At 37.7% G+C, this 26,483-nt stretch overlaps 2 protein-coding genes and 1 non-coding gene across 3 annotated transcripts in view; 2 read left to right on the forward strand and 1 right to left on the reverse strand.

Annotated features, from left to right (window-relative positions):
- LOC125225668 overlaps positions 1–26,483 on the forward strand; it is a 213,004-nt gene that overhangs the window by 105,736 nt on the left and 80,785 nt on the right. The window lies entirely within an intron of this gene.
- On the forward strand, positions 4,650–7,473 carry LOC125225667. The gene has a single exon (XM_048129482.1). The coding sequence runs from the start codon at positions 5,134–5,136 to the stop codon at positions 6,988–6,990; it is 1,857 nt and encodes a 618-aa protein (XP_047985439.1). The 5' UTR covers positions 4,650–5,133; the 3' UTR covers positions 6,991–7,473.
- On the reverse strand, positions 22,390–22,461 carry Trnat-ggu. The gene has a single exon. It is a non-coding gene; the product is annotated as a tRNA-Thr (tRNA).

Raw genomic sequence — 26,483 nt, forward strand, 5'->3', positions numbered from 1 at the left:
GTGTTTTAGATGTTAAAATATAGGCATGTCTAGTAAAGTGGTCTACAAGTAAATGTAGATATGTTTTTGTAGAGCGTGAGCCACCAAATCCACCAATAGTATCTATAGACACAATTTCGAATGGGGATGTAGCAGGACCCAAGTGTGACATTAATCCATATTTATATTTTCCTCTTGACTTATTTTTTATACATATTTCGCAGTTGTCACAAAACTCTCTGATATGTTTAGATAAATTTTTTGCCACATAAAATGGTTTAATCTTTGTTTCCATTTGCTTTATGCCTAAGTGACAGTAATAATTATGTGTATTTTCAATCACTATTTTACAAAAATCTTCTGTTAATATAATTTTATCTTTTTTTCTAATATTTTTATAGTATACGTTATCTTTTAACTTCAATTTGTCTCTATTTCTTTTTATTTCTTCATTTTTACCTTGATCGTCTATAATGTCTTTTAATTGAATGAAATTTACAATTTTTAGTATTTCATCTTGATTTTCACTTGGTTCTAACACCGGATTCCTACTCAAACAATCTGCTTCTACGTTGTATTTCCCTGGAGAATAAACGACTTCAAAATTAAATTGTGACAGATAATATGTTAGGTCTCCTAATTCTTCATCTGTCCTAGCCTTAATATTCATCTTTTCCAGTGGTTTGTGATCTGAGAAAACAGTAAATTTCTTCCCTATGAGCCAATATTGCCAATATTTTACTGCTTCCTTTATCGCCAAACATTCAAGGTATATCGCTTTCTTCTTTTTCTGTGTGTCATTTAATTTTCTTGAAAAATATGCGCAAGGTTTTTCTTCTGTATTATTTTGTGGTTGTTTTAATATCGCTCCTATGCCTTGGATTGATGCATCCGTGTAAATATGTATTGGTAGATCTGGGTCAAATATTGCTAAAATAGGTTTTGAACATAATAGTTGCTTAATGGTCTCGAAGGATTTTTGGCAACTTTCGGACCAAATAAATGCCTGTCCTTTTCTTAACAGATTATGTAAAGGGTCTAATATAATAGATATGTTTGGAACATATTTTCCGTAAAAGTTAATTTTACCCAAAAATTGACGAACATTTTTTTGTGTTTTTGGTGTCGGGAAATCTCTAATTGCAATTAAATTATCCTTAAGTGGAGAAATCGTATTGTTTTGTATCACGTGCCCTAAATACTTGACGGAATCTTGAGCAAAGTTACATTTTGAAAACTTCAGTCTAAACCCTTCCTTTGATATTGCCTCTAAAAGTAAAGACAAGTGTTTGATGTGATCTGCAAATGTTTCCGAAAATATCAAAATATCGTCAATGTAATTCACTGTGAATTCTGATAAACCATGTTTTCTTATAATGCTACTAAGGACTCTTTGAAATATGGCAGGTGACGTCTTCAAACCAAATGGAAGACATGTCCATTGGTAATGCCCTTCTTGAGTGACAAAAGCAGTTTTTTTCCTATCCTCAACCTTCATAGGGATTGACCAAAATGCTGAATTTACGTCTAAGGTTGAGAAAAATTTACACTTCCTAGTTTTAATCATCAAGTCTTCAATTAATGGAAACGGTTGTGATTGAGGAACCACGATTTTATTTAGATCTCGGAAATCTATACATAACCTAGTTTTTCTCCCGTCTTCTTTTTTATATGCCAATGTTACCGGAGCGGCGAAAGGGCTATAAGATTCCTCAATCAAGTTTTTTTGTAATAGCTGTGACACCTGCTGTTCTATTTCTTTTCTATCTTCAATTGTGCACCTATAAGGTCTTTTGCTACAATATTTATCTATTTGGAGGTCAATGTGTGCCTCATAATCTTTCACCGTACCTATATCAAACTTATCTTTTGCAAAAAGTGGTTTATATCTATTAATCAATTCATCTATTTCAGATTGCTGCTGCGAAGTCAGATGACTCACTACAGCATCGAAGTTTTTAACCTCTATGTGTTCATTAAAGTTTATTTCATATATCTTTTCTTTTTTATTTTGAATCTCTTCTTTTATAGATAAATCACTATCTTTTAAGCCATTATTTTGTTTTTCTTCTATTTCGAAACCTACATCGGGATACATTATAGCTCTTCCGGGGTTTTTACCTTGGTCACTTTCTAGGTTTCCTAACATCCGTGTATTTTGTGAAATTTCCAAAGTGTCGTGTTGGTTAAGGTGGAATTGTTTTATACAATCTAACCCAATCAAGAAATCATAGTCAAAGTTTGTCTCATCTATAACGAACACATTAACGTCATGTTCCATATCAAAAATCTTTATATTTAAAGTTACCATTCCTATAGGATTTTTAACGCCATTAATTGTTTTCAAGCTAGCAGTTACACCGTTATTATTAATAGAATTATTTTTAAAACGTAATAACTTCGAACTTATTAAAGATACATTTGATCCTGAATCATAGATTCCAAAAAGATGTAAAGTATTATTTAACACTAGCTTTGTTTTAATTAATGGCAGAATAACTAGTTTTTTGGATCAATTTCATTTAATTCTACCTCCAACTCTGAATGGTTAACACTTCTTATCTGCTCTCGTTTCGGCCCATCACTATTTTTATTTTTAAACCAGCATAGAGATTCAGGATGATACCGGTTTCCCTTATTTTCTTTTTCGCAAATTCTACATGGATGATAATCTTTTCCATTCTTATTCTCCTTACCCTTATTTTCTAAACTCACCGGCTTCCTTTCCCAAATCTTCTTGCTCACTAGGTGCTCTAAACCTCTAAGATTGTTAAATAAATCCTCCGTTTCCTTAAGATCTTCTCTGTCTATTCTATCAGCTACAAATATTGGTAGCCCTGTAGCAATAAGGTCTATCAACGTAGATTTATCCATATTTTTATTGATCTCTAGCAGAAGCCTTTCTTTTTTTATAGCATATTCAAGTAATGATCCCTGTCTATATTTAAAGAACATTGCATACCTGACCGGCGACCAACCTTTGTCCGCAAAAGTTTCACAAAACATTTTCTTCCATTGCGTCCAGTCCGAGTCTATTGTATGTTTAATTATCATTGACCGGTACCAATCCAAACAGCAATCTTCTAAAAACAGCCTAAGCGCCTCAATTTTCTGAGTATCTTCTTCAATTGCTACTCGATGGCATTCGGTTTCAAAAGTAGTAAGCCATTGATTTGCATTTGTTGTTTTGTTTGTAAACTTTTCTAAAACCATCTTTTCTGTTAGCTTCTTTATGTTGTAGTTTTTGGATATGTCCCTCTTATTATCAGTAAAATTTTGTAAAATCTTTGCCAAAGCCTCTTCCGAGATACCCGTAGCTTGCGTCTGTAATGGAGGTTCAAGTGTCATTTCTTCTAATAAATAATTTTTAAACTGCATATTTCCGTCTTCGTCCAAATAAACTTTCATCTGTTCTGGTGTCAGTGATATCCATACCTGTCTCTTATCGTGTCTTTTTTGTAACGTAAGTTTGACTCTCTCATATGCCGCGGTTTTAGAAATCATTTCATGCAGTCTCACTGGTTGCAGTTTCTCCGGCATCAAATAAATATTTTTGTCCGTGTCTATAATTGACGTAATGCAGCAGACATTTGTTTTTGGATCTTCGCCCGCTTTAACAACAAATTCGAATTTCAGTTTTTCCATTGTTGTTTAATAGCCGTACAAATGTTGTTTTATAATATGTTATCTTCTTCTAAAATAATAACGAAAGTTGTTGCTCTAAAAAAAGAGAATGTTTTATTAGGCACAAACAAAGATATTTAAATTATAATGCACATTGAACATGTAACAACCAAAACACTTACCTAAAAAAAGAGAAACAACATTTAATGCTATTATTCCCTATCTTTATATTTTAAACGATTTACAATGTAACGTTATTTATAGAATAAAGCCTTTGACATTTTATGTGAAAAATACAGCTGTCAAAGTCATGGCCATGTCATAGACACTCACAAGAGTTGTAGGCTGAATAGGTAGCAAAAAGGCTTTATTTACATCAAGCCTGATTTTGGTATATACCTGTAACCAGACCGTTTGTAAGCAGCCAGACCAATCGGATGAACCCAACCATCCGCCAGACCGACTTAAAGTTTCGATATGAGCATTAGTAGAATTGAAATATTCCGGGTCTATAAAAGCTAAAAACTTGAGTTTTCTACATTAAGCTACGTGTATATTGTATACTTGACGTAATAAGCGACTTTCAAAAATTTTACTTCTAAGGAAATAAAAAAATTAAAGTTTATATGTGGTGCAAGATTAATTTTAAGCTATGAATTTTATTTAAGCTAAAATTTTTGAAAGTCGCTTATTACGTCAAGTATACAATATACACGTAGCTTAATGTAGAAAACTCAAGTTTTTAGCTTTTATAGACCCGGAATATTTCAATTCTACTAATGCTCATATCGAAACTTTAAGTCGGTCTGGCGGATGGTTGGGTCCATCCGATTGGTCTGGCTGCTTACAAACGGTCTGGTTACAGGTCCCTGCGTATCATATACCATAATCAGGCTTGAGAAAATGAGGTAAGTTAGAGTCGTTTTTTGCCAACTTTGTCGCGTCTGGTAAAAGTTATATTTATAATAAAATACACATGTACTTACGCAGTGTAAATAAAATTCATAGCTTAAAATTAATCTTGCACCACATATAAACTTTGTAACATCAACAAAGCATGCAGCGAACGCAGACCTACTATCGCCCAAAACGCCGAGCGGCGACACCGGTTTAGTTACCAGAAAACCCGCTAGATGGCGCTGACCCCGGCCCATAGGATTCGTACATCGCGGTGTTAAGATTTTTCCCGATTTGGTTAGGCTCGCCGCTTGAGACTTGCTATGTATCGAATCTTAGTTACGGATATTATTTAATTATAGTCCCCTGCTTCCCTCGTGGAACTACGCACTATAATTAAAATAACGTCTGACAAACGTGCTTCCGCTCCAGTTCTCACTCTCACACTAACTGGTTGGGGAACGCGTCAGCTTAGTCGTCCTTTGTAAGAAACGAAACGTAGTAGTAATATAAGACTTGCACATTTCGTATTGAGTTTCCCTTCTCTCCCCGCGCACCCCCGCTACAAACTGGCAGCCCAACGTTAGGCGTAGCGAACTCACGCGCACATTGCTGGAGGTGCCATCGGAATCTATGAAGGACGAACCGAAGCCAGAGGTGTCTACACCGCCATCCAAGCCTTCAACTACCTCACCGGAGCGCAGACCTTCAGGACCTAGACTGGTAACCAAACCAGCACGAGCAGTACGGAAACCGAGGAAGCCCGCGAACATGGCAGTGTCACTGACGGAAGAACAGTTCGAACGTATGATGGCGGCCATGGCACCGAAGCCTGGGTCCCTGACGCGTTGCACGCTCACTTATGACGGGACGAAGGAAACCGACGTCGTAGAGGCATTCTTGGCTGCCGTCAATACATACAAGCGTGCCGAGCGCATATCGGATCAGGACGCTCTCACGGGTCTCCCGCTCCTCCTTAAGGATGCCGCAGCGACTTGGTGGCAGGGAATGAAGGACAAGGTCGTCACCTGGGAAGATTTCCAAGAACGCTTGCGTAGGACCTTCGCACCCAAGAAACCAGCGTACCTCATATGCATGGAGATCACGAGCGTCAAACAAAAAGCCGATGAGACAACAGAGGCTTTTGTGTCCAAGAAACGCATGCTGTTCTCACTGTTACCTCGTCCAGAATTCCTAGAGACCCAGCAGCTGGACCTCATTTACGGTCTCCTCACGCCCTACATCCAGGAAAAGGTCCCACGAACGTCATTTACTACGTATGACAAGTTCCTGGAAGATGCCGTAGCCGCAGAGCGATTACGTGACACCTGGAAAACTGCCAACTCTACCTCTTGCGTCTCGACAGCAGCAGTGCCTTCCTCCACATCGATGGCCTCACTACCAGAACCGGCACAAGCTCCTGAGACCTCACAGAGGAGAAACAAGCAGCGCTGTCGTTACTGCAAGCTGCCCGGCCATACCATAGACGAATGCCGCAAGAAGCAAAGGGCCGATGAGCAAGCCGCATCCGGAACGACTACATCCCACTCACCTGTCGCCGTCGTGCAGTCTTCAGCTCTGCCGAGTACCACTTCTGCCGTCGCCACGTTTCCTAAATTCACCTGTTACGGGTGTGGCGCTCCTGGTGTCGTTAGGAGCAACTGCCCCACGTGCCACAAGTCTAGGGGGAGTGCCGCCGCCGTTGCTGGAACCAGTTTTGACGCACTTGGAGTTCAACTGGACGCACGAGAAAGGCCGCTGGTGTTCATCACAATAAAGGGCAAAACAGAAGGGGCACTAGTGGATACATGTGCCAAGTCTACCCTTGCATCTCCTGAGCTCTTTCACCATCTGCGTAAAACGGGCTGTACCTTCAATTCAGGATACGCTATCATAACCCTGGGAGATGGGATTCCCCAGCGCCGACCCGTCCTGTCGACCGTCGCCGAAGTCGAGCTAGGTGGCCGGCTGATCCGAACCATGTTCCTGGCGATGCCGGAATCTCGACACCACCGCACCCTCTTAGGAGTAGGTTTCATACAGGATGGGCATATGGTTTTGGACCTGCCACAGTTCACTTGGTGGTTCAAGGGGGACGAAACCAATCCGCAAGAACTATATAGCGAAGACTTCGCTAGCTTCAAATCTGCGGCTGTAAGCCACTCTGCTGGGATGACTACACCTGCGGAACCAGAAGCCAGCCGAACGACCCAAGTCAACCAGGCATATGGACCCTTATACAGGATTGACCTTGCGCCAGTCAAGCGCAAAACATACGACGAACGGAACGTCGTCGCATTCGACGGGCACCAACTGATAGAAGATGCCCTTTTCGAGGACGCGTGCCGCCAGATCGAGGAACAACAGGTTACGCTGTCTCCTGACTCAGCGAACTTGTTCCCGGACTCCTCGATCTGCGAACTCGACATCTCCTCTGAAACACAAGTCCAAGCACTCATCGAAGCCATGGAGCACTTAACGCTCTCGTAGGCTCTTCCCCTGTAAAGCCCGGCCATGAATTCAACCACCCCAACTCAGACCATATTTCGGTTCTCTTCGCCGGGTCGTCTTCAGGAACCGAGGGGGAGTCTGTAACATCAACAAAGCATGCAGCGAACGCAGACCTACTATCGCCCAAAACGCCGAGCGGCGACACCGGTTTAGTTACCAGAAAACCCGCTAGATGGCGCTGACCCCGGCCCATAGGATTCGTACATCGCGGTGTTAAGATTTTTCCCGATTTGGTTAGGCTCGCCGCTTGAGACTTGCTATGTATCGAATCTTAGTTACGGATATTATTTAATTATAGTCCCCTGCTTCCCTCGTGGAACTACGCACTATAATTAAAATAACGTCTGACAAACGTGCTTCCGCTCCAGTTCTCACTCTCACACTAACTGGTTGGGGAACGCGTCAGCTTAGTCGTCCTTTGTAAGAAACGAAACGTAGTAGTAATATAAGACTTGCACATTTCGTATTGAGTTTCCCTTCTCTCCCCGCGCACCCCCGCTACAACTTTCATTTTTTTATTTCCTTAGAAGTAAAATTTTTGAAAGTCGCTTATTACGTCAAGTATACAATATACACGTAGCTTAATGTAGAAAATTCAAGTTTTTAGCTTTTATAGACCCGGAATATTTCAATTCTACTAATGCTCATATCGAAACTTTAAGTCGGTCTGGCGGATGGTTGGGTCCATCCGATTGGTCTGGCTGCTTACAAACGGTCTAGTTACAGGTCCCTGCGTATCATATATCAAAATCAGGCTTGAGAAAGTGAGGTAAGTTAGAGTCGTTTTTTGCCAACTTTGTCGCGTCTGGTAAAAGTTATGGCCGGCGGAAACGGTCTGGCATTGATGATAACCAATTTCTAACAACGTGCTCTAACACATATATAAAAATCAGCCTTGAGAATTTAAGGAAAGTAAGCACTTTTTTTTTTCACCTTCATCACTTGATAGCAAAAAATTGGCCGATGGGCCGAACTAGAAAATATGCACACATTAAATGCCGATGTGAACTCTACATTGTCCCAAAGTTTCATCCTTGAGAATTTGAGGAAGGTCTGGCGGGCCTGGGCTCTTGATCTATAAGGGGTTGAAAGAAACGAAACTGTGACATTGCAGTGACAGGTTGCCAGCCTCTCGCCTACGCCACAATTTAACCCATATCCCACAGTCGCCTTTTACGACACCCACGGGAAGAAAGGGGGTGGTGAAATTCTTAACCCGTCACCACACGGGCGGGGCAAATTATTTGTACCACTCTGATATAAGGAAAAAGAACCCTATTGTAAATAATAGAATTCGATTTTATTGTATTTTATTTGAATAGGCGAGACGACTAAAAAAACTAATTAGTCCGTCAGTTAGATTATCAAAGAATATTAGACACGTATTTTTTCTTTTTTCTCGTAAACAAAAAATGACGACGGTACAGTGCGTTGAAGTTTCGCGTGACGTCACGCCTAGGTACAATTTTTACTTAGAAGTGACGTCACAAGCCCGGACTCCGGAACTTTGATGCTCTATATCTTTGTATTTTTTCATTAATTAGAAAAAGCGAAGATTATGTGTTCAGTATTTTTGGACGATCTAGCTGACGGACTAAACCGAATGCCATTTTTAGGGTTCCGTACCAAAAAGGTACAACAGGAACCCTTATGGTGCGACTCTGTCCGTCTGTCTGTCCGTCTGTCACATTCCTAAATATCTCGAGAACTACTAATGCTATCAACTTGAAATTTGGAATAGTTGTGAACATTATAAACCTCTACAAATAGAAAGTATATTTTTTTTAAATATATTAATTTTAATTGTAGAAAATGGCCAAAATGAAAGGGGGGCAAACTGTAAATTTCTAATTACTAGGTCAAGTGGGGTATCGTTGGAAAGAGCTCAAATTGAACGTAAATAAGCTATTTTTTATATTTTTTTTGTTGTGGAAAAAAAAAGTATTTTGAAGGAAAATGTAAAAAAAATACCGTTCCCCCCCCTTATCTCCGAAGTTTACCAACGAAAAATTATGAAAATTTTAGTAAACATTGGTTTTATGCTATATATTACAGGAAAAATATAATCGTGTTTGTATTTTGAATACTTTTTTTTTTATTCACAAAAAACTTTTCAGATTTTTACTTTCAATTTACCCACCCTTGCGGATGTATATTGTACTTCAAATTAATACGAGATGTTACGTAAACCATCTTCTGTCCAATAAAGTAAAAACTGTTTAAATCGGTTAACATTATAAAGAATTATCCCTGAAAAACCAGGTCGCCCAAATTAGTTAGCAAATTGACCGGGAGATGGCGCTATACACTATAATACTCATTAGTGCCTATACTTTTGTCTTCTAGTCAAGTCATTAGAGTTATATGAAAATATGAGATTATTTTTACTAGGTAGTTTGAAAGAAAGTTTGTACGGAACCCTCGGTGGGCGAGTCCGACTCGCACTTGGCCGGTTTTTTTATGTAGTCGTCAAAGCAACAGGGTGTGTTTTATTTGTCCGATCGAACATCAATCGGCTGCCCGCTGAGTTGGGCTTAGCCATTTTAGCCCACTCGTGTAGGGCAAAAGTTCAATATTCTCATTACAGATGTCGCTAGTGATTTAATGTGGTAGATTTTCAGTAATGTGCCATTCGCCCATGGTAGATTTTCAGTAAGGTGCCATTCTGAACTTGACAGGCATTTTTAAAGACATTCGACATTAACAACAGAAGCGCCAGTGGTCATTGTAAAGAATAACGTTGAATAATTTAGAGTTTAGACCTAAGTTCTTTTACTTTTATAGCAATACTAGCTTTTGCCCCCGGCTTCGCTCGCGTTAGAAAGAGACAATAAGTAGCCTATGTCACTCTCCATCCCTTCCACTTAAAAATCACGACAATTCGTCGCTCCGTTTTGCCGTGAAGAACGGACAAATAAAGAGACACACACACTTTCCCATTAATAATATTAGTATGGATTTTTTTCTAGAGTGTGGCTACACTGGCGTATGGCTATACGTCATTAGCACATCTCGGACACTGGCGATCAAATATATGAAAGAGGCGCGTTCCTAGCACACATTCTAAGCTCGTGTAGGTGAACGCGTACCATGCTTGTATGAGTGAGATATGACAGGTTGACGGTTCGCGTTTTTGACAGGCGGTAACTGTGAGGTAACCGAGAGGGGGTGGGCGGCGCTATCAGCGGGGAGCGGGAGTGGCCATACTGTACGGTAGTACTATTTCTTATACTGTGTCATTAGGGAATCTGGTATAGTCTATTCTTTAAGGGTAATTTTAATAAAACTCAATTATAAATATTACTCGTTTCTTCACACACATACCTACCTATAAAATTTAAGATACTGGTAAAATCAATATCGACTCGATTTTCCCTCGAAAATGAGAAACTCGGGCTCCGATCGAGTTTACTCAACGCCTATAAATAAGACATATACAAACTTATTTGATAAAGTGTATATGCGCCTTGAATTATTAATAAGGTACCGTCGCCACATACACCCTGTTTTATTGAATTCCGCTAACTTTAAGGGATGTTTCTTCAGATTAAATACAATTACTTTCTCTAAGAAACTAGCGTCTTAATTATCGAGTTATTAAGAAAATAAAAGTAATTACTGAACACGTGTGTGACAGCCTTTTCCACTTCCCAATGTTATTTGTTTTGACATGTGCCGTCAATCACTTGACACTAACTTAAGGGTCTCTCACACTAATTAATTCATTTATTATGTATGAAAACGATGAAAAAAATTGTTTTGCGAATTTAACTAAAAGTGTTATACAGGGTGGTTCCTGATAACGAACCTAACGACATGTCGAATTTAACGGGAAAAAAACACGGTGTATATCGGAGCGGGGAAAATGGTCAGAAATATCTGAATACGCCTCTATTACTAAACCGTTAAAGTGCAAGTTTCGATATTTATGAACACTTTGCCCGTTCCGATATATTTGAAGGCGACTGGTCCAATATTTATCTCAGTATAGTATCTCACTTCACGTTGCCAATGTTAAAACAACCTTATTCCGTATTGTATAAAGAGGAAATCACCAACTAAATTTAGGAAGCAATGTACATGTACAACTACGAAGACATATGTAACTCCGTATAGGCGGATAAAGTCTAAGAAGAAAACGTACCTCAAAGCCCTAGAGAAAAAGGTACGGTGGCCTAAATGGCGTTCCACCTTTCGGGAACGCTCGGCTAGATGGCGCTAATATTAATATTTGACATTTTAACACATATCAAGCTAAGAATATGAGCCAAATTGTCAAAACTTAGGTTCAAAAGTTTTAAGCTGGTGTCGAGAGATGGCAGTCTGTGGACTGTGATTACACATTTTACTTTGCCAGGAACTCTCTATAATACTCGATCCTCTTTGATAGTTATCTATATCTTATCGAGACTTATAAATACGTGTATTTTGAAAGCTACCTTATTTTGTGCTCAATGATTTTATGACGTCAGAGAACATTAAGAGGGTCACGTACAGCCAGATATATCGGAACTACCAAAGCTCTCACAAATATATTATAAATATTATGCACTCTAACGTCTTGACAATAGAGGCGTTTTCAAATATGTAGAGCATTTCTTTTTTTTTGCCATTTTTTTAATTTAATTTTTTTTAGGGAATTTTAGGTCCATTTACTCAGAATCACGAGTACTTTTCAATCTCACTGGGAGACAAAAAGTCTCCAAGAATTTCCATACATTTTTGTTACTTTTTTCTTTTGTTACCCCACACAACATGTACGGAAAATGGTAACAAAATAAGAAAAAATCGTATGGGACATTTTTTTTAACCACTAGGATTGAAAAAGCTAGTGCTTCTGAGTAGAAATAGCATTTTTTTTTAAATATCACATTTCATTAAAGTGGCGAAAAAAAAAGAAATGCTCATGAGATTTTCAGCAGATATTTAATGGTCACGTACAGTCAGCAACAAAGCTATAGCCGAAGTGCCAAAAATATTTATACAGAACTTTATTTCCTGTAGATTCAGATGTGTATATATATTTTTGTCTGTGTTCACAGCTTGGTTGCTGACTGTACACGGGGTTAATAATGTATGTTCTGCGGGTACGCCTTAATGTGTTGTCTTAATTGGGGAAGGGTGGCTCGTAAGTTAAGTATGCTACGGTTGGGTAAATAATAATCGCTGGGAGCCGTTTGATATGGGGTTATGACAATCAATAAATATGGCAAGTATCAAGTACAAATCAGTTTTCTAAGTCGGGGTAAATGGTCATCGTCATCTGTTAACTCCGTCACACATAGCCGCCGCATTGTAATATGCCTACTTGAAAAATAAATATTTCATTTTAATTTCATTTTTTTTTTTCATAAAGAGTTTTGATAACGTAGCGTCAGCGGAGCGAAACGCGCAATCAGCGCTCGTTAGTTCCCGACGGCGTCCGCTGGGCGCAACGGCAGCGTTCGTCCGGCGCGGCGCACCGCTATCATTGCGCTCCGGCTGACGCTCCATCTACGATTTTAAAACGCGCATGTGTGGCCGAGCCTTATAGTGTCACAATAGAATCTATAGTATCTGTAATACAAATGTAGTTTAAGAACTACATTTGTATTACAGATACTATAGATTCTATAGAATCACAAAACGATTAAAATTTACTAGTATTGACGTTAATTTACATATTCTGTAAGAAGGAAGGAACAGTAGGTTATTAAATTTTTGAAGGCACAGTGAGTTACTAAATTTTTTGAGTATAGGTATAGGGTATAGGTAAGTAATGTTTGATGTCATGCTTCCATTTCAATCGAGAATTAAAAACTTCTTTCAGTTGAACGCCAGCTACGGTCCTAGAAAAACCAAAATCAAAGAAATTTCATTCAGCATGATCAATTTACAAGCGTAGTTTTAAAATACGTGTAACTGTTTAAGATTCTAAAATCTTTTTATAAATTTTATATCATTAAAATTCTTCTTGGTACTTATATTGTTTTATAATGCTACAAGTCCTTTGTGACGGATTCTATCAACCCCTTTAATGTTAAATTTATTTTTATAAAATATCCTTGTAACAATTTTCTAAGATGCTACCCTCAAATAATACAACATTCTAGATTTTTTGCGTTCTTTTCTCCTTGTAAGCACTTTTTACTGCGACAAAGCGTTTTTGCGCATTTTTAGGGTTCCGTAGTCAACTAGGAACCCTTATAGTTTCGCCATGTCTGTCTGTCCGTCCGTCCGTCCGTCCGTCCGTCCGTCCGTCCGTCCGCGGATAATCTCAGCAACCGTTAGCACTAGAAAGCTGAAATTTGGTACCAATATGTATATCAATTACGCTGACAAAGTGCAAAAATAAAAAATGGAAAAAAATGTTTTATTAGGGAACCCCCCATACATGTAAAGTGGGGGCTGATATTTTTTTCTATTCGAATCCCAACGTGTGATATATTGTTGGATAGGTATTTAAAAATAAATAAGGGTTTACTAAGATCGTTTTTTGATAATCCATATCCATCCATACTTACTAATATTATAAATGCGAAAGTAACTCTGTCTGTCTGTCTGTCTGTCTGTCTGTCTGTCTGTCTGTTACGCTTTCCCGCTTAAACCACGCAACCGATTTTAATGAAATTTGGAACAGACAATCTTTAGACCCTGAGACAGAACATAGGCTACTTTTTATTTCGAAAAAAAGGGATGAAGGGGTTGAAAAAGAGGTTGAAAGTTTGTATGGGATTTCTTCATTTTAAAAGATAAAACCATGAAACTTTATATTTTAGCACTTGATAAGAAATCATTAAACATATATTTAAAGTCACATACAGGTCGAACGCGATTAATTAACATTATTTTTACCTTTAAAATAAACATGGTGGGAAATAAACATTAACTAAAAGCGGGTAGATTACATTTATTTGTCTACCCCGAACATTTATATAAATTAATATCGGGTAGTTTTGTGTTGTTTACATCTCCGGTGACATTTTGCTGGGACGTCAGTCTTCCGCGACCACGGCCAGTGCAACCTGGCCGAAACGTTGGGAAAAAAGGTAAAAATAATGTTAATTAATCGCGTTCGACCTGTATGTGACTTTAAATACCTATGTGTACAAAGCGCGAGAACTTAAAGTGTTTATCATTAAACATCTTGATAAGGGATAGGGATAGGGATAGGGATAGGGATAGGGATAGGGATAGGGATAGCGATAGGGATAGCGATAGGGATAGCGATAGGGATAGCGATAGGGATAGCGATAGGGATAGCGATAGGGATAGCGATAGCGATAGCGATAGCGATAGCGATAGCGATAGCGTTAGCGTTAGCGATAGCGATAGCGATACGGATACGGATACGGATACGGATACGGATACGGATACGGATACGGATAATATGGGTATCGTTAGAGGGATACGGATAATCGGTCGGCGGTCTCTTACAATCAATGTGCTCTAAGACGATCGTTGTTTGCTTGCTTGAAGATTACGTTTGCGATAAGTATAAGCAAAATGTAAAAAATTGTAAGGGATAATTGAAAAAAGTACTTTTTACCCACCGATCATAGTGTCGAAATACGGGCTATGTGGGATGTTTATAAAGGTTTCCCCAGCGTATATAGAATTACCTACGCTGTGGTCTATCTGTAATATTTCTACAATCATTGCAAGCAAAAGTATTATGTGCAATCGAAATAATCGCAGATAAATATACCTACAGAGAAACCTAAGGATCCAAATGAAAATCTTAATGAATACTTTTATTACGCGGGCGAAGCCGCGGGTAAAAGCTAGTATTAATATATTCGGAAATAATCGCTCCTAAAGGAAAAAAAAGTGCGTCCCCCCCCCTCTAACTTTTGAACCACATGTTTAAAAAATATGAAAAAAATCACAAAACTAGAAATTTATAAAGACTTTCTAGGAAAATTGTTTTGAACTTGATAGGTTCAGTAGTTTTTGAGAAAAATACGGAAAACTACGGAACCCTACACTGAGCGTGGCCCGACACGCTCTTGGCCGGTTTTCTGGGCGACAACGGAGATTCCTTGGAGAGAAAATGTAAATACGTTGGCATATAAAATAATGTTCTAATAAACAGGAAAACATTGGATTTTCTATGATAAAAACAAAGATTTCTTAGTGGGCATTTTATTCATACGTGATATTATGATAAACAGACAGCGCTGGTGGCCTAGCGGCTAGTACGTGCGACTTTGGCGGGTTCGATCCCTGGCTCGCACCAATGAGTTTTTCAGAAATTATGAGCGAAATGACATTTGATATTTACCAGTCGCTTTTCGGTGAAGGCCAAACGGTCTAGGCATCTGCCACGAAAGAAACAATTTTTTTTTGTTCCTAAGCATGAACAGAAAACTTGTTTTCTTATTTATATGACATCTCTTCCAGTTCATTATCATTTTGTATTAAAAACTCTTGTCGTTGTAAAACTTTTCATGTTTCTTCTTCTGCTTTCACATTGACAGCCTGAAACGAATGATTGAGTTTTTCTTTAATTTTACTCATGTACTTTCCTTGGTCTATTTTACTTTCACTACTTCAGTTTAATAATATTTAAACCACAAAATTCTACTGAAACACACATGTTAACACGTACAATTACGCTAAAACACAATAATATCACACCCACTATACCAAGTCGTGTAATACATAACAGTGCCATTAACAAACGCCCCCTTATTAATAGAAATGGTCTCATCGCGTTACAAACAGCCTCCGTTTGAGCACCATTAAGATTTAAAGACATCGTTAATGTTAATCACAGTATTACTAAAGTCGTAAGAGCTACAGTCTTATGTCACTGTAACGTATTGGACACCATCTTGTGTATTTGTATTATATTTGAGAAAAGACGTAACTTTTATTAGGGATATTACTAGGTTGATGATGAAAACTATTACTTGTACCATCACTTTTACTTTATTCGTTTATAACAAACATATTAACAACCAATTTACAATAAATAATTCAAGATTTCTTCACTACAACTCGTCTGTACTGCCCACTGTCACTGCTTTCCACCATTTTTATAACAATTCAAGATGGCGGGAACCAGTGACTAGTATGAGTCAATTGATATTCTTTAATACTTTCATCATAAACAACAGTAAGATAAATCAAAATATAAGGCATTAATAAATAATTACTCTTACACTTTATTGGGAAAGAGTTGCGTTTTTATCACAAGATCTGGATACGTAGCCAAATGCATCACAGACGCTTGCGATAATGTCATTATCGTAGATCTATCGCTCGTCCGTATTGGCGCAACAAGCCAGACTGCATTTCAATTGGCTTAGCCCGACAATCTGTCAGTTCAATCTGAAAATTCTGTTAGTTCAAGACAGGTTGCATACAAATCTTTTTTAAGATTATGAATTTTTAAGACTGTCTATGGAGTGCCTAACAATTAGGTTATGTTAAATCACATTAGAGTTTTAAAATTCAAATCGCAAAACATCTTTTAGAATTCGCAGTTTTTCATTGTGTTTTTATAGTTTAATATTTATTGCTACAGAAAAACTTTAATTTTTTGAATGCTTATTGAATCCTTCGTTCCTTTCCTTTAGGAAATTACTGAAATGTTGGTTCACCCTTGGCAGTTTAATTTTCGTCACATTCGAAGTGTCCTTATCTCGACAGGCGTCACAGTATGGAGATTAGAAATATAAGGAGCGAAAGCTTTAAGTATCAGAAGTGCACATATAAAAGAAAAGATAGGTGGCGCTGCAATAGCAGGTAGATAAGGGTTTGACAATCTCTTAGCCTTCTCGGTAGTGACCCCGCCTACGGAGCAAGATGTCCCGGGTTCAAATCCTAATGAGATCTTTTTTATTTTTTTCTACTAATATTTTTCTTGAATTCTTTTATTTTTTTAATGTCCAGAAATATTTTGTTTTGTTACAACTTTTCGAAATTACATTCGCAAGACTTACAACATTACCTAAGAATCCTAAGATGGGGCAAACAATGTAAAAGGGCTTAAATTAACATTTGTCTGAATAAAACAATAAATAAACACAAATAAAATATACAAAAAGAAAATTAATGTATAAAAAAACAACAAAAAGCAAAAAAAGATCGCTGTCAGAATCGAACCCGAGAACATCTGCGTACGAAGCCAGCGCACTACCACGGGACTACGTCTTGACTTGCTCAGTCTGACGAAATCACCCTAGAGAAAAGAATTTCTAATGTCATGTCACATCGCCGATCATTGAGCGAGACATGCGCTCCAAGCGGAGAGATTTGTAACTGCAATTACAAGGCCTCAGCCGGTCATTTTTGCGATTGTTGTGCTTCGACAGATGTTCCTCCTTTATACTTCTATTCTGCCTGCGTCACAGGGGTCGCCTCTTTGACACTTAGATTACAAAGGGGAGAATTGTCCATAGACAGTGAAAGCTAGAAGCGCTGGTAGCCTAGCGGTAAGTACGTGCGACTTTCATTCTAGAGGTCGCGGGTTCGAACCCCGGCTCGCACCAAGAGTTTTTCGAAATTTATGTGCGAAATGTCATTTGATATTTTGCCAGTCGCTTTTCGGTGAAGGAAAACATCGTGAGGAAACCGGACTAATTCCAATAAGGTCTAGTTTACCCTTCGGGTTGGAAGGTCAAATGGCAGTCGCTTTCGTAAAACTAGTGCCTACGGCAAATCTTGGGATTAGTTGTCAAAGCGGAAAGAGGCTCCCATGAGCCGTGACAAATGCCGGCATAACGCAAGGAGGATGATGGGACAGTGAAAGCTCGATCCTGACCTGTTATTTTTAGGATTTGCCTTTACTTAAAATATATCATACCATGCAATTTATAATCGATGGAATCAGGCGTTACTTTGCGGAAATCCATGTTAATCATAAACTAGAACGTTTCTTTGCTAATCCGCGAATTGATAACGTGCAAGTCAATCAGTGCTAACCTGTTCAGCCAGTTGCCGAACTTCGGACCGTCAACATCAGCTCCTGAGGATGCCTCGTAGAGAGGCGAAACACGTGTCGAGTTTTGTATTTTTGCTGGTGGGTTGTTCTATTTATTTGGATATTTATTTTTATTTTTGCGGTGGGAGGGTGGGAAAATTAATTGCATGTAAAAAATAAGCAAGTATAACAGGTTAGCACTGATTGACTTGCACGTTATCAATTCGCGGATTAGCAAAGGAACGTTCTAGTTTATGATTAACCCAATTTATATTTAATATGTAAGTCGGATTGAAAATAAAGTAAATGTCAGCATGATTTCATATAATAAGAAACAACAATTAAGAATTTCACCACTTTCTTTCTTCCCGTGGCTGTCGTAGAAGTCGACTGTGGGATAGTCAAACTAACCGTAGTTTTGTGGAGCATCGCATAATTATTAGGGCCCTTTTTTTTCAAAATTGTCCACCCTACTTTTTTTTTGGATTTGGAATTTTTTATGTGGTTTCCACGAGTTACGAATTTCCTTCTGCACGTGTATCGTACGACGTTTTTCAGTACAGATGGACCTCCAAAGTTTCGACTTGACATATAATGAACCACTTCTCGCACTAGTGCGTAAAAAAAACGTCATCTGTACTGAAAAGAAAGTTTAAAGACACACATCTCTTTTTTAGCGGTTACAGAATGGTAGTAAATTCTGAAGCGTTATTTGATTAGCTACTTTTGAGGCTGACCGTACAGAATAGATCTCGAGTAGTACAGTCAACAACACAGCTGTGAATACAGAAACAGTCATCATCATCATCCACAGAACTTTATTGCCTGTACATTAAGGTGTGTATACATATTTTTGGCACTTTGTATTCACAGCTGTGTTGTTGACTGTACCTAATAGTATTTTATACAATCGTGATATAGTACAAAGCTTTTCAGTCGAGTACCATGTTTAGGCCACGAAGCTTGCTGAGTGGCCTAATATATGTATAGTACGGTACGAGAGTGAAAAGCTTAAATATATCACTATTGTATACAATACTTTTTCTACGAGTCATCATCTTCATCATCAATGGACGGAAAAATCATCATTCAAGTTAAAATTAATGTTAATAGCGTCGTTCACCGTTGTATCAACATCGTATTACCTAGCAACCAATTGTTTGTAATAAACGTCTGTGATTGGCCGATAACGCGACAGATAAAAAAAATGTGTTTCAGATGCAGAAAAATTTGCCAGGTATCGCAAATTAGTATAGAAATTGTATGAAGTTCTATTTTTGAAATTATTACAGTTAACTAAAGTCAACTATAATGAGATATTATAGTTGAGTCGGAACTGCCATAGAGTATCCAACACTGAAAAGTTAGCACTTATAGTTTAGTCTGTGGTGTCCTAATTGACAGATTACAGTCGACGAGTAGAAAAACAATTATTTAGTCTGGATATGTGTGAAACTTCGACACATCAGGGTGCGTAGCCGAATGGCACTAACGCTCACGAAACGCTCACGAAACGAAACGCTAGTAGATATCTATCCCTGTCGCTCTTGCGTATTGGCGCGACAGAGCCGGACTACGTTTCGTTTTCGTTTGGCGTCGGAGAAATGCCATTCGGCTACGGGGCCAGCAGTAACTAGCTGACATCCAAGCACGCCATTGACGTAAATGAATTACTAACTAGTACCGGAGCGGTTGAACTGGAATGTTTAATGTGGAGCTAGTTTGACAAGACAAGGCAAATGTTGTTACTGCGTGGCTTTGAGTACAGTTTGGACTATATATATAAAATCTTTAGTTAAGATTTAACTCCAGTGTGTAATTTACCTATTTATTTATTTGGGTCAAACATATTTAGTCACGTTACGGCACTAGTCCCACCGCGAGCTAGTAAACTATGAGCTATCGGCTATAAAAACGAACAAAAGATAATCACTTCCGCGTTTAATAAAAGAGACACGGCGATGTTTGTAGTTATTCGCCCAGCGGTGAGCTATTAATATTGCCGTGCCTCTTTTATTTGCACCCGTATGGAAATGACGGCTGATAGAGAGGAGTGAAGGAAGATGATCTGCTGCGCTAACCCCAAATAATGGGAAAAGGGCAAGGGAACGATGGTGGTGATCAACATTAAACGGCACATGTCATATAAAATATAAATTAAGTAATCATATATCGCTTAAAAGAAACGTGTCTTATTCTATTACTTGAATCTGTACCACTTTTTTGTAGCGTATTTTTTCGGCTTACCACGCATTTTCTTCTTACAAGGAAAATGGTTGACTACGGTCGGGATTTTTCGTTTAAAAAAGTATTATGTTAATGCGGAATAATAAATTCCCAGAGTTTTGTTGAGACCACTACAAAGAAGGCTAATTTCTTAAGTCACGTTTAAAAATACACTTAAAATGTGAATTTTATTTATGACTCGTTTTTTTTTCACGGCTTCGTTTGAGTAGAGTGATAATTTCCATTTAAAAAAAATCTTCTACGTAATTTTCTTAGTTAAGTAAAAAAATATATAATAAATAAATAAATATTATAGGACATTCTTACACAGACTGACTGAGGCCCACGGTAAGCTCAAGAAGGCTACTAGGTATCCATAATAATATGAAAAAAAAACTTGCCAAGAGCGTGTCGGGCCACGCTCAATGTAGGGTTCCGTAGTTTTCCGTATTTTTTTCAAAAACTACTGAACCTATCAAGTTCAAAATCATTTTCCTAGAAAGTCTTTATAAAGTTCTACTTTTGTGATTTTTTTCATATTTTTTAAACATATGGTTCAAAAGTTAGAGGGGGGGACGCACTTTTTTTTTCCTTTAGGAGCGATTATTTCCAAAAATATTAATATTATCAAAAAACGATCTTAGTAAACCCTTATTCATTTTTAAATACCTATCCAACAATATGTCACATTTTGGGGTTGCAATGAAAAAAAATATCAGCCTCCACTTTACATGAAGGGGGGGTACACTAATAAAACATTTTTTTCCATTTTTTATTTTTGCACTTTGTTGACGTGATTGATATACATATTTGTACCAAATTTCAGCTTTCTAGTGCTAACGGTTACTGAGATTATCCGCGGACGGACGGACGGACGGACAGACAGACATGGCGAAACTATGTATAAGGGTTCCTAGTTAACTACGGAACCCTAAAAATTAGTGATTTTTCTGGAACCAAATGAGATTTACTTTCTTTTATTTCTTTTTAAAGAGCTCTTCAAAATTTAACATGATAAGTAAATTATATTTTACTAGCTTTTTCCCGCGGCTTTGTTCGCGTTAACGAAACTTGCGGAATGCTCCATAGAAACTTCTCTCTCTTTTCTTTTGTTTATACAATTTCTTGTAAATAGATCATCATCATCATCATCATTCTCCTTGCTTTACCGCGGCATTTGTTGCCGCTCATGGGGAGCCTGGATTCCACTTTGACAACTAATCCCAAGATTTAGCGTAGGCACTAGTCTTTACGAAAGCCACTGCCATCTGACCATCCAACCCGAAGGGTAACTAGGCCTTATTGGAATTAGTCCGGTTTCCTCACAATGTTTTCCTTCACCGAAAAGCGACTGGCAAATATCAAACGACATTTCGCACTTAAGTTCAGAAAAACTCATTGGTACGAGCCGGGTTCGAACCCGCGAACTCCGGATCGAAAGTCGCACTCTCTTACCGCTAGGCCACCAGCGCTTTCTTGTAAATAGATAAGGCATCCTAATTGGACATCTGAAATGTTACGTTACCAGTGTGAAAGGTATTCCGTACATCCGTACAAAAGTCACAATTGTAATTTAATTTGCCACGTAACCTACAACTGTACTGCAATGGGAATAAGGCTCATATTTATATGAAAAGTTTAAACTGACTTCAAGTGTAATTTGTAGAAGGTATTGAACTGAACTTTTACTCGGCCATTTGTTAAAAACCGTTGGACTTATGGACTTGTACAGCAAATTGGATTTTTCGTCTCTTTCCGACGTTATTCTGAGCACGTGCCGTCTTTATCGGTTTATTGCCTTAACATCTGTCAAGTTATCATATTTCGGTTCTGAGTTAAAGATTTTGAACAATTATAGTTGAAAAAATGGGGAATAGGTACAGAAAGAATTGTGCTCTGTATAGTTAAATTGACCGGTCTGACCTAGCGCGTAGTGACTCTGCCTGCTACGCCGCGGTTCTGGGTTCGAATCCCGGTAAGGGCATTTATTTTTGTGATGAGCACAGATATTTGTTCCTGAGTCATGGATGTTTCCTATGTATATAAGTATTTGTATATTATATATATCGTTGTCTGTGAGTACCTGCAACACAAGCCACCTTGAGCTTACCTTGGGAGTCAGTCAATCTGTGTAAGAATGTCCTATAATACCTACATTTATTTATTTATTTAAATAATTACGGACTTTTATATAAACATTAAATAAATGTCATATACAAAGAAAAAGTGACCAAGGCCTCCAGTGCTCCGAGCTGGAATCGAACCAGCGTACTCCGCTTACCGGGCGAATGCCTGAACCACTCGGCCATCGGTGCGCGAAGGCAAGGGTCGAAATTTCCAAGTATATGACATTCCCGAAGGCTCGTGGCGCCCCCGCGTGGACTTTTATATTCTGATATTAATATCTTAGTATTGTAATGTAATTTATATTATAATTGTGTCATTTTCCAGAAAAACATCCCACTTTGCCGATTACCGTAAAGACGTTTTGACCGATTGCTCCATCGATCTAAACTACCTAGATGCACCATCACGGCTTAGAATGTGTCCGCAGCAAATTGTGCTTGAAAATGTTCTAAGCACAATTGGGCGATCAGTAGCGCTTCATCCGCCGTGTCGGCAACATGCCTAAGTGCTCCACAAAAAAGTGTATCTAGGGAAGTTTAAATCGATGGATTGCTCCTATAAAGATTGCTCGTGTATACTAGATTTTGTTACCCTCTTTAACTCTTTCCTCTCATTTACTCAAAGGTTAACTGGAAGAAATCCCTCTAAGGGTTTAGGTAAGTTCGCCGCCTTTTTTTTTTTTTTTTACATAATGATAAATTACAGTATAAATTAATCTACGTTAACCTATATGAATTTATATTATGATCGTCAATAATGATAATTATAATTAGGCATGCAAACATATAATAGGTACAATAATATTTATGTCAATGATAATCATAAGCAATAGAAAACACACTACTTCACATCTCAACGTATGTTATTTTTAAGGTGTTTTTGTACAATAAAGAGCTACTACTACTACTACTAAAGATACAAAAAAATATCGTCCTTGTGGTAACCGACAAAGTGGTATATTTTACTAAACTTTGCACATATGTGAGTGTGTTTAGTAAAACGTCCCACTTTGTCGGTTATCATTAAGGCGAGATTTACTTGTATCTTTATATGAATAAACTGACAAAGCGGCTTTATAGCAATCGACAAAGTGGGACGTTTTCCCGTGCACACTCACATATGTTTAAATTCACAGAATCAACTACTAACAGTCAGTTTAACAAACTATTTGACTATTTTATTTTACAATTTTTGTCATTTTGTTGAAGGATTTTCCTTTCCTATACACAATTAAGAAGATGTAGCAATAAAAAAATCCTACTTTTCGTCAAAAACTAACAAGGTCGGCGTCGGCGACGGCGGCTTGTTTAAAATCGGCGCGGCGGCACCGGAGTAGCGCGCATGTCTATTTCCTAATGCTATGCCGGTTTTAACTAAGTACTTGTTATGATTTCGATATTATTTTGATACGACCGGTAATCGATTTTATTGATATTTATATTTAGAATCGGTTCCCTGACGACATGAGTAATGATAATGATACGTGGCACGTTTTAAGGTACATGCACGCAATAGTGACATTTATCATGTCCAGTCGATTTAAGTCCGATTGATGGAAAAGCTATTTTAATGTTTAATATACACTATACAATGATTGCACTTCATACAATACAATGGTTAATAAGAAATAAACAGAAGTGAATCCATAGGTCACTGGTTCAAATCCGGTTCGAAGGACCAAATTGATGTATGGGCTGCTAGTGCTCCGTACACCAGTTATATTCTGTTGGTTGCTTGATGTAATGATAACACTCACTATTGCCGAAACACTTTATTGTCACTAAAATACCTTAAGTATAAAAGCGCGAAATAATAAATGAAAATGCTAATGAGAACACGCGTGATGGGCGGTAATTATGCACGTGAACTGACTCGTATTCTAATGCTTTACGCAATTGTAAGTAATTTCGCTGAGATGGCAATGTGCGGTATGTGGACCGTACAAGAAGTAAATTCAGTGCGTTTTCATATTATCCGATCCGATATCGGATGTCGGAGGATTTCAAAGGCAAAAATCAAAGATGGCGGCTTAAATGTATGGGATATCGGTCCTATATCCGACATCGGATCGGATAATGTGAGAACGCACTATAACACTTTCTGCCCCAAACGTGGCTGGCCGATACGTTGGGAAAAAAATAATAATGTTATTTTCACCACACCAACTGGTAAAGGCTTACTTTGCTATTCGAAAACAGATAGCAAAATTTCATTTTATCCACAAGAGTGCAAAGTAATTTCATACAAATTTTAACTTGATGTCTTGAGCTGGCTAGTATCATTTACCTATAAATGATGATTTTGAATAGTAAATATTGATTAGACTGATGGATTTGATTTAGTTTTATGTTTTATAGTCAGTAATTTGTTCGTGTTGGTGTGGTGAAAAATTTTGTGTTTCACTCGGCGGCAAAGTTTTTTTAACCTTCGTGCCTTGAAACCCTCGCAACGCTCAAGATTCCACTTTTTGAACCACTCGCTACGCTCGCGGTTCAATATTGTAATCTTTCGCTTGCTCGGGTATTAATATTGGCACGTGCGGTTAAACAACAACTTTGCCCCTTGTAAAACAAATAACTATTTATCGCGTTTGAACGCTTTGAGCTTGAGCTCAACTCAAAAATATCTTTATTCGTGTAGACCTAATTCTAATTACAAGCTCTTTTGAATAGTTCATTCATTACATATACACCATGTTTTGTTGTTTTCCGTTAAATTCGACACGTCGTTAGGTTCATTATCAGGAACCACCCTGTATATCACTTTTAGTTAAATTCGCAAAAAAAATTTTTTCATCATTTTCATACACAATAATAATTCATTTGTGTGATTCACCAGTGTGAGAGACCCTTAAGAATGACATTCAAGTTAGTGTCAAGTGATTGACGGCTCATGTCAAGTGGTAAAGGCTGTCACACACAATTAACAATGTATAATAATAATTATGTAATGTATGTACTAATAATGTAAATAGGTACCAATAAGTTATAATTTTATCTGTATTAATGTATGACGTGTAAAAATAATGTTTTACCAATAAAAAGAATCTGAATCTGACACCTATGCAATAATTATTTTTATTTTTTTAATAACTCGATAACCGTAAGAGTTAAGATGCTAGTTTCTTAGAGAAATTAATTGTAATTGATCTAAAGAAGCTTCTCTTAAAGTTAACGGAATTCAATAAAAACACGGTGTATATTATGATCTTAATCTAACCTAATTCGACCCGTGTGTGTCTTAAAAAAGACACTAAGTTTCACAATATTTGCCGATTTTCTTTAAAACTGTATGTTTGAATAACCCAACACTTTAACACTTGCAAGCAAAACCCCGCGAAATAATAAATACCTAACTTTTTAATTGGCACAACTTGTATATCAATCTCATCGATGACGCACTTTTTAAACCACTATTTTTCAAACAGGAAGCGAAAAAAACCTTTCTTTTTAAATTTGAACTAATCAAGTAAAATTGAAAGCGGAAGCCCCAAAGGATCGTGTTTGAGGTCAAACTGAAAAACACGCCGCAACTCGGCGCCCACTAAATTAAGGTGCTTTCGGATTATTCAAGAAAATATTGGGAAAGTTAATTAGCCGTTAGGAACACATAAATTGTAGTGATTTGTTCGATATTTTTTTTTATAATAATAAAATAATAATTAATATTAAAATCTGGAACGAAAATAAAAGGAAATTTATAAAAATAACCCAACAGGACTTGCTCAATTCCGTACCTACGTTGTTGTCACTGAAGTTTTTGTAAATTTTCTTAACGAAAATGAGAATCATAAATCTCATCAATAATACACGGCAAATGTCAACTTTAGTCCTGACTAATGTCGCTGCCGTAACAAAATCGGTTATTTAACTATCTATGACTTATGTTTAAAAATACCTCCCTTTTCTAAATAACCCCGCCACACTACCGGCAAAATATTTCCCCAGTATTTCCAGTGTTTGATGTTAAAAGCCAAAAAAACACCTCAATTTGCACCAGCCTGATTGAGACCCTGAGCGGGGTTCTTCCGTAAACATTTAGCCTTACCCCAAAAAGGGTGCATTTACCCTTTGACTCTCGTACACTTGGGCTTTTTTATATTGTGTATTGAAGTAACCTTCCAGCGTTTGTACCGTAAAACGAAAATGAATGAAGGTACGCGCAAGGCCCTATTTGAGTTGGAGGCCAATTGTTTTCAAGCATTTTGATA

Source organism: Leguminivora glycinivorella, chromosome 4 (genome assembly GCF_023078275.1).
Source record: "Leguminivora glycinivorella isolate SPB_JAAS2020 chromosome 4, LegGlyc_1.1, whole genome shotgun sequence".
NCBI classification, from domain to species: Eukaryota; Metazoa; Arthropoda; class Insecta; order Lepidoptera; family Tortricidae; genus Leguminivora; species Leguminivora glycinivorella.

What these genes read in the sequence shown, in the direction of transcription:
- LOC125225667 (XM_048129482.1), top strand. Translation starts at nt 5,134, where the DNA reads ATGAAGGACGAACCGAAGCCAGAGGTGTCTACACCGCCATCCAAGCCT.